Source organism: Zonotrichia albicollis, chromosome 19 (genome assembly GCF_047830755.1).
Source record: "Zonotrichia albicollis isolate bZonAlb1 chromosome 19, bZonAlb1.hap1, whole genome shotgun sequence".
Classification (NCBI taxonomy): Eukaryota; Metazoa; Chordata; class Aves; order Passeriformes; family Passerellidae; genus Zonotrichia; species Zonotrichia albicollis.
Window position 1 is genome coordinate 4,499,329 of NC_133837.1, and position 12,438 is coordinate 4,511,766.

Genomic DNA, 12,438 nt, shown 5'->3' on the forward strand with positions numbered 1-12,438 from the left:
CAGCAGTTCCCCCTGGCACAGAGACCTCTGTGCAGAGCTCCAGCCTGGGAACCAGCAGAGAGGCACCCACTGCTGCTGCTGTGGCCACACATCCTCTCCCTGTGCCCTGGCAAGGCTGTGGCACACACCAGCACCACGTTCTTCCCTTGCACCTTCTAAACCGCAGCTCCTGCAGTTGGCATGTCCCCATGCACACCCACCACACCTTTTCCTACGAATTTCCTTGCAACACCCGTGCACATCAGCACCCTGAAACAGAATAAAGATGCCACCTGTGCCACCTGTCCCTGCTCAGGTGGAATCTCCTGCCCAGAGGCTGGTGCCTGTGCACTGCAAACCTTCCCCTCGTTGCCACAGTTCAGTTTCAGTTTACCCAGCCCAAGCCTTATCTCTGTGCCAGGCCCACGTGTTATCTTGCTCATGTTCCCAGCCTTGTTTTTCCAGCCACCCCTCATGAGCAGCTTCCCTTTCACCTGCACAGGTGAGGGCAAGCAGGGAGCAGCTCTCTGGTGGATCATCCACACCAGCTTCCACAGCACAGGCAGGCTCAGCCACCCCCCTGAGCACAGCAGAGGACTTGGGATATGTCACAACTCCCTGCATGTCCCAGCAAGCTTCAGCTCCAAAACATTCCTTTGGGCTGCAGCTGTCAATTCTGACCAAATATTTAAAGCCCAGAGAGGCTAACACAACCTGTGTGTCTGCCTGGAACCTGTGTCCCCAGTGTGGGCATCTCCCCAGTGCACTCAGCCCAGCTTAAAGCAGACCCCAGAACCCTTCAGGCTGGGAGGAGCTCTGGGGGAAGTGGTGACAGCCCTGAGCACAGGCAGCACGGGGGCACTTCAGCCCAATCTCAGCTCTTTGCTGAAGGCTCCAATTTCCAATGGTAGAAGGAACCTCAGAAAAAGGGAACCAGAGACTTTGTGCAGGTTTACCACCTGTGCAGCCTCATGTGCAAACCCAGGGCACCACAGGGAATATTTCTCTGTCTGCTCTGGGGTGCCCTGACCCCCAGGGGAGCACTGACTTTGACCCTCATTCATGCTGAAAGTTTCCTAGACTTCAAGATAAACTGGAATCCACAAAAGTGTGAAATAGATTATAGAGAGCAGTGTAGGTGGATCACTGGGTGAGAAATTGAGGTTTTGGGATTTTTAGTGTGTTGCAGATGGAAGCAAGATGGAGGGCACAGGGTGTCATCCTGGGTTTCTTCTTCATGCTGCTTCTTCCTCCTTCTTCATGGCATTTTGTAATTGGGCAGAAAAGTCTGCATTGGGGGCTCTTTGGGATCAGTTATTGGGTTAAAAGGGAAAATAATCCAGGTGTCAGTTCCTAATTGGATAATTTAGTCTTAAAAGACCTTGTACCAAGAGATTGTTGGCCATTTTGTGCCTTCTAATGAAAAGCTGCAGAACTCACAGTAGTGAGGCTGTTTTACTGATAAGAAATAGTAAACACCTGAGTCTAAACATGAATTACTGTGTCAAGTGCCTTCAATCCAGACCCAGAAAAACCAACAACTGGTACCCCCAACAGCCACACCCTTCCCAAACTACAACATCCAAAAAGAGAAGTGACTCTGGCCAGTGAAGGGCTGCCCATCTCCCCTGCACCCTGCTGGGCTCCCCAGCTCTGGGCCAACTGCCCAGGGTAACAGGCTCTTCCCAATAAAGACAGCTCTGCCAGCACTGCTCAGAGACTGTTTAATCAGACTCATCTCTCCAGGAGGACTGCACAAATAAAATCTGACACAGTCCAGAACCACAGCACTGTGAGAGGTGGAAATCCAGGCTGGCCTGGCTCTGTTTGCTCCATAAACAGGCAAAAGGAAAACTGTGATCCTTGCAGGGAAGCAAGGCAGAGCATCTCTGGGGAGATGCAGCCTGCCCAGTCATTGCCAGCTCTGCTGCAGAATCAGGAGCAAGGTTTCAGCCTGGCTATGGATTAACTTTGAATGTTCTTGTTATATTCTTCACAAGAATGTTCTTGTCTGCTAGCCCTGTGAGCACCCAGGGGAACTGGGAGCTGAGACTTTGCCATTTCCCTCCTGAGGCAGTGAGGGGAGCCCAGGAAATCCAGGAGGCAGCATCCCAGGGACACAGAGGGGACAGCTCCTAGTAGATGCCATAGGTGGGCTCCTGTGTGTCCCGGTACCTGTCCAGGTACCTCAGGGGCTGGTGCCGAGGGAACTTCACCTGCGGAGGGTGGAACGGCGGCGGCCGCACGAACTCGAACACCGGCTCCCTCATGTCTGCAGAGAGTCACAGGTCAGCAGGGGCTCACAGCTGAACCCCACACCCCCTCCCTCACCACACAGGGCAGGGCTGATCAAACGTGCCCTTGGAGTTGTTTTAAAATCCTCAGCCAAGGGTTAGGGGTTGATCCTTCAGTTTGGAGGAGGATGGCTCAGGAAGGGCTTAGTCTGTGCTGATCCTGGGTAAGTGCCAGGAGCAACTGAGAGCCTGCAGCCACAGGGCCATGTCCCACCCACAGACCCCCTCCAGTGTCCCCATTCCTTACTGAGCAGCTGATGGAAGGTGGAAGTGACAGAGCTGTCCCACTGACACTGGAAAAATGCCAGCCCTGCCGGGGTCATGGCATCCTTATGCTTTCTGTAGAAGTCAAACGTGCTGAAGGTTCTCATCTTCAGGCTGTAGCTGGAAACAAGACACAAGCACCAGGTGAACCTCTCCTTGCAGCAAGTACCCTGCTCCACATCACCCCAGGGCAAATGACAGAGGTGGAAAAGCAAGCCACTAAGAGGAAATCTCCCTTTTAGTGGCTTCCTTAGTGTCTCCAGTTCCGTGCACATTTCTGGGCAGGACAAACCACTCTCTAACATCCTGTTCTGTAACAACAGGACTCTGCAGTACTGGGACTGTGTCTGCACAGGACACACAAACCAAAGCAGCCCTGGAGAACTCTGCAAAGTGGCAGGAGCTGCTCCTCTAGCTGCTCAAGCAGCAGCAGGAGCCAAGGGCAGCAGGAGCAGAGGAATTACCAGGGCGTGGGCCGAGCGTCCTGGCTGAAGTCGATGGGACCGTGTTGCTTGAAGAGCAGGAAGATGAAGCGGTGGTAGCCTGTCCCCATGGCAGGGAAGGGGGGCAGGTAGTGGCACATCTCCTTACCAGCCTTGATGTCACTGCCTGGGATGTTTGTCCTGAACACAAACACATTTACACTCATTTCTCTCCAGCAGATTCATCCAGGACTGCAAATCCCTCTGCCAGGCTGTGATGTGATTTCTGCTCCGCTTGATAAGGGAACAGATAACAGAGCTTGCTTTCACCACAGGAAAAATCCCACCCAGTGACTGGAATGCTGAACAGCAGCAACATCTGGAACTCCTGCATCCTTGGCAGGACCCAGAACACAGGGCTAAAGGAGCTGATGGCAGGAGCACCAGGAAAAGCCATGGATTCTGAGCTGCTGGAGGAGTTTCTGCCCAGCCCACAAGCACAGAGCACCTGGCTCTGATGTACTCACACCAGCCAGTGGAGGTACTCCGAGTCTGCATCCCTCAAATGTCCATCTGCCAACACACAACAGGGAAAAGGGATTTAGGGACACCCTGGTGCCAGCATCCACCCCAAAGTGAGAATGCCCAGACCTGCTTTGACCAGAGGAAGCAGCTCAAGACCTCCCAGCATTCCTTCCCCAGCAGGAAAGGAGCTCAATCCTATAGGACTGAGTTTAAAATGAGGAGCAAAGAAGTCTGCAGATCTAATTCCAAGATTCTTGAAATCTTCTTGGGCAGCTGCATCCATCACTATGCCTTGGTCTCTCAGGGTGAACACTGTCAGCAAAGCTGCCTTCCAGGCAGACTGCCAAGGAAGAGGAGTTTGGAGATAACAAAGATGGGAGTCAGGAAATTGTTTCCTCCATAGTGAGACACAGATCTTATTGTGTCACTGTCCCTTCTCTCAATTGCTACAGATTTGGGGAGGTTACAGTCTTTCCTCCATATGTAACATGTCCCAGTCTAACAGATATAATCACAGAATTACAGCACAGTTTGGGCTGGAAGGGACCTTAAAGCTCATCCCACTCCCTGCTATAGGCAGGGACACCTTCCACTAAACCAGGCTGCTCCAACCCGGCCTTGAACACTTCCAGTGTTCGTTATATCTGTGCAGCAGGAGTTGACCAAAAGCTGAGAGAAACAACCCAGTTTAAACACGTTCCTTTAAAAAACTCACTGCTCACCTGGATTTGTGAGCAACAAGGTCCAGAGGGAGCCTTTGTCTGCCTCATATGACACTTCAGGGGGACTGGAAGCCTAAAGGAGCAACACAGAGAGAATGTAAATCACTCACACAACAGCTTCCATGAACTGTGTCTGGGCAAGGCTGGGACACAACACAGGGCATAAATAACCATCAGCCTCCTGCCAGACAGCCTCCAATCTCTGTCCCTATCACATCCATAAAGTATTTTCCTTCAGCACAGAGGAAACACCCTTGTAAAAAGCATCCCCTGGAACGCCCCATGCCCACTGGAAGAATCTGGCAGAAAGAGGCTTCCTAGGGGCTCCAAGTTGTTCCCAGCTCCCCTCACGCACCTCTGATGGAGTCACCATGTTCCCATAGTAGACTGGCACGAGGTACTCGTCCTCCTGGCTGTAGTGCACCCTCAGGGCCACCCAGGGGGTGAAGGTGGCCCCCTTGAACAGGTCCCGGAACAGCCCGCAGTGCTTGGCCACGCGCTGCTTGTGGAACGGGCCGCTGGTCCTCTCCCACTCAGCCCTGACCTCGTCGAGGGGAATGAGCACTGCAAGGCCAGAGGGAGGATGCAGAGGCAGCAGGGGGACACCCAGAGCAGCTGGAGCAGGAGGGGAGGGGCTGGGCACTGACCGGTGCGGAGCCGCGCCGCCCGCTCCATCTCAGCATTGCGGCGGTTCTCCCTCAGGATCCTCTTCCTTTCCTTGAGCTCCTCTGCCCGGGACAGCCTCTCACGGGGCAGGCCAATGTCTGGCTGGGGCTCTTCAGGGAGGGGTGGAAAGAGAGCAGGTGAGGCATGGGAGCACAGGGGTTCACACAAACTCCTGTGAAAAGCCTGAGAGTGTGAGACAGAGACTCCCAGAGATCAGGATCACAGAAGGGTTTGGGTTGTTAGAGGTTTGGGTTGAAGACCATCCACTCCCACCCCTGCCATGGACAAGGACACCTCCTGTGGTATTCACATGCCCTCTGAACAGAGAAAAGAATGATTAAAACTATTCTTATCTCATTTGCTGCTCCTGTGGAATGTTCTGGAGATTGTTTACCCAACGAGATTCTTTGATTGGATTCTGGTGGAATTGTTTATGTTAATTAGCCTATCAGGTCCAAGCTGTGTCCTGACTGTCAGGAGATGGTCAGTAGTTTTTGAGTAGTATTTTTCAGTAATTAGAAATAAGTATGATGTAGTATAGTTATAGTATAATAAAATGTAATATAGTATAGTTTTAATAAAGTGAGTGATCAGCATTCCAAAGCCTTGGAGTCATTCCCAGATGTTGGGGTTGCCTGATTTTTGATAACCTCCCACTAGAAAAGACCTGAAAGGACAATCAGGCCTTGATTGTGTCCCCTCTGCACCTCCTTCCCCAGCTCATGGCCCTCCCATTCCCAGCTGTGTTTTCTGCTGCAGGCCTGAAGCTCTGGCTCCTTGTCTGCTCTGTGGCACCACTGGGGCTCCAAGGAATCCCTTCTGTGCTCTGCTGTGGTGTTGTGAGGTCCCCAGGACAAGGTGAGAGATGAGAATTTTTGACTCCATGTTCTCAGAAGGCTGATTTGTTATTTTATGATGTTATATAATATTAAAAGAAATGACATACTAAAACTATACTAAAGAAAGAGAAAGGATGCATCAGGAGGCTGAACAAGAATAATGATGAAAGCTCATGACTGACCCCTCAGAGTCCAACACAGCTGATGGTGATTGGTCATTAATTAAAAACAATTCACATGGAACCAATCAAAGATGCACCTGCTGGTAAACAATCTCCAGACCACATTCCCAAATAATCAGATAATTATTGTTTTCATTCTTTTCTGAGACTTCTCAACTTCCCAGGAAAAAATCGTGGACAAAGAGGATTTTTCAGAAAATATCATGGTGACACTCTGTTTCATTTGGCAGGCCCTGGCCAGCCTCTGTTGTGGAAGATGGAACAGGAAAGCCTTACAAGTATGATTGCCTGGCAAAAGATTTTGAGAATATAGAAACTATAAGTGAGATTGAAATGAAAGCAAGCTTTGAGATCCCGCAGTTACTGAACAACTGGAAAACAATGGTGTGGCCAGCTGAAGGTAATCCCCTTTTGATGAAAAAACTCCCTCTCTTGCAGGCAGGCCCAAGGGTCAGAGCAGACCCTGCCAGCTTGGCAGAAGGAGCCCAAAGAGGAGTTTTTAGGGTTTAAAATATAACCCAGTATGGTAATGTAATGATTCTTATAGGCTGTATGTAAATGCTATAGGATTTGTATCTTGTGCTAGATTGGTTCATGAGAATCAGAATATTCAACACAGAAGAAGATTTATGGTATTGTAATGGGAACCTTACTCTCTTTCCCTCTTGCTTTTATTCTTCTCTGTTTCTCTCTCTTTGGGCCTGCTCTGAGCTGTGTTTGGCAGCTCCCAGCACGGCCCTGCACCCAGGCCCTTTGCAATGAACCCCAAATTCCAGCCCTGGCTGCAGAGATCTCTCATCTCCATCCATCCCCACCATCCCACCCCCAACACTCCTACAAGCCTCTCTCCCTGTGGAATGTCACAGCCATCTTTTGTGAAAAATCCTTTCTTTAGGATTTTCCCCCTTCTGGGAAGCTGAAGCCCCAGAAGAAGAATGTAAACACTGGTTATCTGCTGCTGTGGAATGCAACAGGTGCACCTGTGATTGGCCCATGTTCCATGCTTACAATTAAGGGCCAATCAAAAACCAAGCTTTCTCTGGGACAGATGAGAGACAGCTCCTTTTGTTTATTCATTCCTATTCTATTCTTAGCTTAGCAGCTTCTGAACTTTTCTTTCTATTCCTATTAGCATAGTCTTAATGTATTATAGATCATAAATTAACAAATCCAGCCTTCTGATCATGGATCAAAATTCCCGTCTATCTCTTCACTGCTGAAAGACCCACGCAAGCAAGGTAACAATGGAAAACCCCTTTTCCCTGAGCCCCTGCCCAGAGCCCAGAGGCTGTGGCATGTTATGAACAAAAATTCGGTTAATATTTTTGTGAGAAAGAGTTACAGGGACGCAGCCAGATCTGTCTCTGCCAGTGTTCTTAGTGCTTTGTTATTGTAATACCGGGCCTTTGAGGCTTATCTCCTCTTTTGTATTAGTAAAAGGCCTGGCTGGGTGCGGTGGATGGCCCTTCCCCGAGGCTGTGCTCTCTTACAGCATAGGGAAGACACCTGAGAGGGTGGGGGGGGGGGTTATGCAAAGTGACTCCAAACTCCAGAATGCTTTGTGGGACCATGACTCGAAATGCAACGAGAAAACCCCAAAAACAACGAGCCAAATAAGAATTGAGAGACTAAAGTGATGTCTGGACATGAGGAGCCAAGTGCTGAGCCTGCAGAGATGCGGAGTCCCTCTCGCCCTGAGCAGAGTCGTCCCAACGCCGGGACCAGACGGCCGCCGAGGCAGAGAGGACAACACCTGACGGGGACATCACGCCCTAAAGGCTCCCATGAGGGCTGGATCCCCGGCTCTGCCCCTAGTGGACAGAGCTGCACATATCCTCCTCCTCTGAGTCGCCCTGGGAAACGCGACGGGGACTGCAGCCCGGCTGGGCCGCCCAATCCTGAGCTGATCACTTTTAATCAAGGCATTAAAAAGGAGAAGAAGTCTCCTGGTCCTGTTTATTTCATGGCAGAGCCCTGGGAGCACGGTACCTGCAGGGGGGTCGCTGTGTTTGCGGTAGGTGTTCCACCAGCGCGGCTCCCGGCCCGCCCGCTCCGCCTGCCGCAGGTACCGCGTGAAGCTCCGGTACCGCTGCAGCTCCTCCAGCCTCGCCACGTCCACATCCTCGTTGGGCATGGGCCCCAGAGGGGCTGCCCTCTTCCAGAGCACGGCTGGGGGGGAAAACACACGTCCCAGGGGGGTGAGAAAGGAGGAAACTCTGGGATGGGCACAGCACACACAGCGCCAGAGCCATCCCCGCGTACAGGCACGCTCGTGGAGTCACAGCATGGGCGAGGCTGGAAGGGACCAGAGACACCTGATCCCACCTCCCTGCTCCAGCAGCCTCAGCCCAGGGCACAGAGCACAGGACTGTGCCCAGATGGCTCCAGCAGCCTCAGCCCAGGGCACAGAGCACAGGATTGTGTCCAGATGGCTCCAGCAGCCTCAGCCCAGGGCACAGAGCACAGGATTGTGTCCAGATGGCTCCAGCAGCCTCAGCCCAGGGCCCAGAGCACAGGACTGTGCCCAGATGGCTCCAGCAGCCTCAGCACAGAGCACAGGATTGTGTCCAGATGGCTCCAGCAGGATCAGCCCAGAGCACAGGACTGTGCCCAGACGGCTCCAACAGGCTGAGCCCAGGGCACAGAACTGTGCCCAGATGGTTCTGGAATATCCCCAGTGAGGGGACAACAGACCCTCGCTGGACAATCTGTTCAGGGCTTGGGCACTGCACAGGGAAGAAGTTCTGCCTCACACCCAGCTGGAATTTCCTGGGCATCACTCGGTGTCCGTGGCCTGTGGTGCCATTGCTGGGCCCCTGGAGTGAAGTCTGGGCTCTGCTCTGCCCTCCCTGCAGACAGGGACACACAGGGATGGGCCCCTCTCAGCCCCAGCACCTTCAGCCTTTCCCCAGGACAGAGCTGCCCCAGTCCCCAGAGCATCTTTGTGCCCCTCCACAGGACCTGCTCCAGGAGCTCCGTGTGTCCCATCCCGAGGAGCCCAGAGCTGGACACTGCTCCAGGGGAGGCCTGGCCAGGGCTGAACAGAGGGGCAGCATCACCCCTGACCTGCTGGAAATGCTCTCCTACCGCACCCCGGGACACCAGTGCCGCTCATGGGCAGCTCCTTGGCCACCAGGAGCCCCAGCTCCTTCCCCACAGAGCTGCTTCTCCAGGCACTGAGTCCTGGCTGCTCCTCCGCAAGTGAAGGACCCTGCACATGCCTGTGCTGAACTTTGGGCAGTTCCTCTCTGCCCTTCTCCCCAGCCTGCCCAGGTCCCTCTGAAGAGCTCACAGCACTCTGGGCTATGGGCACCCGCAAACAACACTGGGTCCAGTATTGAACCTTGGGGGACACCATTAGTGACAAGGCCTGGCGTTCGGGACACAGCCGTCCGAGAGCACCCTGTCTTTCATCCCCCCCTTCCCCAGTGGGTTTCGGGGCTCCCCTGCTTCTCCCGTCTCTCACCGGCCGTTCCGAAGCTCCGCCCGCCGCGGGCCCCGCGAAGAGCCGCGCTCAGCAAGGGCGCCGCCATGTTGTGCGCCGCGCTCAGAGAAGGACCCCGTTGCCATCGTGACGGCGGCTGCGCCGCGCAGGCAGGCCTGGCTCGGAAGGCCCGCCCGCCACGGGGTTGTCCTTCGTGGCGCCTGACTCCGATGGGGCTGCCCCGGTACTGCCTGATTAGAAGCGTCCCCACAGCCCACGCTCTTTCCTCGCCGCGGGCTCCCCATCCCCGCCCCTGCCCTACTGAGGGAAGTGTCCCAAAACTCCTTCGTGCCGCTGGCAGGTCACACCCAGGACAAAGCCAGCCCTGCTCCTGCCTTGTTTGTACTGGAGCAATCCCCGGGAACCCTCTGTCTCTGGAGTTTATACCCGCACCCCTCCTGCCGAGGCTTCCCCCTCACAACCCTCTGTCTCTGGAGTTTATACCCCGCACCCCTCCTGCCGAGGCTTTCCCCTCACAACCCTCTGTCTCTGGAGTTTATAACCCGCACTCCTCCTGCCGAGGTTTCCCCCTCACACGAGGTTTGCCCCTGGGCACACGGGCTCCTTGTGAAGGTGTCCCCAAAAGACGGCGGGTTTAGGAGTCCATGGCTCCCTCAGGCCATCCCACAGTGTGAGATGCAAAGCTGTGTTTCGTGTCAGGTACAAACAGGCGATGTGTGTATTTGTCAATGCGAAATGTGTGGACCCCGACAATGGGAGAGCTGTGAATTCTAATAATAACTTAGGAAAATAAAGCATGGAAAAAGGCCTTTGAACCTATCTTTTCTTTGCAATTAACCCTGGTTGATTTAGGAGCATTGGAATTAAGGCGTTAAAGATGTTGCTTTTTGCTTGCATTTAATCCATTAAAAGCTCTGCAATAATAACCTTTTGAAGTATAATTTTAGAGTATTACTTGTATCCTTGAAACTATAGCTTTGGAATATATATAAAGGAAATATGCTTATCTCATGCCTTATTGAAGCAGAGGAAAACAGCTTGAGAAAGGAAGATGAACATCACCTCAGGGGTTTATGGTTTTGACCAAAGGGAAGCTGGACATCACTGTTATGAGATTTAGAGTCTCTGCAATTAAAAGGTGGACACATCTGGGGAGCTGGACCCCACCAGATGGGATTCATCTTTCTTCTTTTGGAAACTGGGACGTCACCATCTGGGGATACTCCTTTGAGATACAACCTGAGAAATTAAAATCACAATAGTGTATAGAATTGTGATGTAATAATTTGGAATGAAAATTGCTGATGAGTAAAAGATTGGAAATAGAAACTGTTGAAAAAAACTGATGGGTACCCCTATAAATACCTGTAACCCTCAATTATTGGTGTGCAGCTGGAGGGAGAACTTCCCCCACTGCACCCAGCTCTGTGTTGCTCATACTTTACCATATTAAATAATAAATTGATTGCTGCTTGAATATTGGCCTAGCCAAGCTTCTTATTCACAACACATCTTTACAAACCAGCTGTGGGTCTGCTGGTAGATAAAGCTAGCACTGGGAAATAAACAGTGGGAAGGGTTTCACTGATTGATGAATGGAAAAAGATATTTGCTTTTACAAATAAACTGTAGGTTTGCTGATAAATGAAATTAGACATTGAAAGATGAAAGAAACAATGGACAAGAAAAACCCCTAAATTCCGTAAGAATTAAAAATGGAAAGGGAGGGCTGTACATTAGAGGGAATCTTCGATATCAGGCATTCTGGGAAGTCTGTACCTCTCAAGTACCTCAGAAATGGAGAAAGAGAGAAAGGAAATGTAGCTGGGAAATTGGGATAAAAAGGAGGCTGCGTCCTCCAAAAACTTGAGAGACCCCAGGGGAATGCCCCATGGCCTCTCCCTTTATTGGAATAAAGCCAAAAAAGGACTCCTCTGTCTCCTTTTTGGATGTAAACCTCTGGCGTTTGTGGATTAGTTTTCCTAACAGTTGTTATATTGTAAAAGGGGTTAAAAGGGCAGTTATAAGAAATTACACCTCAGTAAAGTGCAGCACCCCCCAGCCTGGACGGAACTGTAATGGGCCAATCGAGTGCCTTAAAAACCTTCATGCAAATGAAGGACCCAAGCAGAAACCAATCCAAAGGGATAAAAACAGGATAAGAAGGGGGATCTGACCCAGGGAAGCTGTGCTGTTCCCCTGGAGCACCGGGGCCATCGCTGCTGAGCAGCCCCAGCGCCGGTGCTGCTCCATCCTTGAGGGAAGGCCCAGACCCCTTGCTTTGGGCCTTTCTTTTTTATTATAATAAATGCTGAAATCACTTTAGTACTGGGAGCCTGCTCTCTTGTTTAACATGTACTGTTAGTTTGGTTGTTATATTGCAAAAGGGGTTAAAAGGGGAGTTATAAGAAATTACACCTCAGTAAAGTGCAGCACCCCCAGTGAAACGAGCCAGCCTGGACAGAACTGTAATGGCCAATGAAGCACCTTAAACCTTCATGCAAATGGAGGATCCAAACAGAAACCAATCCAGAGGGACAAAAAAACAGGATAAAAAGGGGGATCTGACCCAGAGAAGCTGTGCTGTTCCCCTGGCTGGTACTGCTCCATCCTTGAGGGAACGCTCCTGCTCGGCCCAGGCCCCCTTGCTTTGGGCCTTTCTTTTTATTATAACAAATGCTGAAATCACTTTAGCTGTTTTTAACAGCTTGGCACTGAAATTGCTCCTGCGCCTCAAGAGGCTCAGCACTCGTGGCAATGGCACCATCGTGTTGATGGAAAGGTGGATGAGGCTGCAGGGCAGAGTTTAAACTCTGTTTGCTGACCCTGAGACACAGCAAACCACGCCAGCTGTGGCATTCAGGCATTGTCACCAACCACAGCAAGGTAAGAAGTGTACAAAATCCTCACCAACAGCAAGGAAGGAAAGTGTTTCCCAATACAGCAAAATAGGAAACTGAAAACAACTCTCCTTCTCTCAGTTTCCATTTCTCCAAAAACGAATGGCAAACAGCTGTGAATTGAGGCTGCTGCTGCCCAGCCCCGTGGTCACACCTTGCTGTGGGCACTGATCAGCCCTTGCTGCTGTTGGAGCTGCAGT

The 12,438-nt window shown here is 51.7% G+C and overlaps 1 protein-coding gene across 1 annotated transcript; it reads right to left on the reverse strand.

The window, feature by feature from the left end:
• Positions 1–1,686: 1,686 nt before the first annotated feature.
• MRPL38 (mitochondrial ribosomal protein L38) lies at positions 1,687–9,513 on the reverse strand. Its single transcript, XM_074555239.1, has 9 exons — positions 9,360–9,513; positions 7,883–8,062; positions 4,854–4,982; positions 4,562–4,770; positions 4,207–4,279; positions 3,487–3,532; positions 3,002–3,160; positions 2,521–2,657; positions 1,687–2,251 (listed from the first exon to the last, which is right to left on the reverse strand). The coding sequence occupies exons 1-9, from the start codon at positions 9,424–9,426 to the stop codon at positions 2,115–2,117; spliced, it is 1,137 nt and encodes a 378-aa protein (XP_074411340.1). The 5' UTR covers positions 9,427–9,513; the 3' UTR covers positions 1,687–2,114.
• Positions 9,514–12,438: the final 2,925 nt, after the last annotated feature.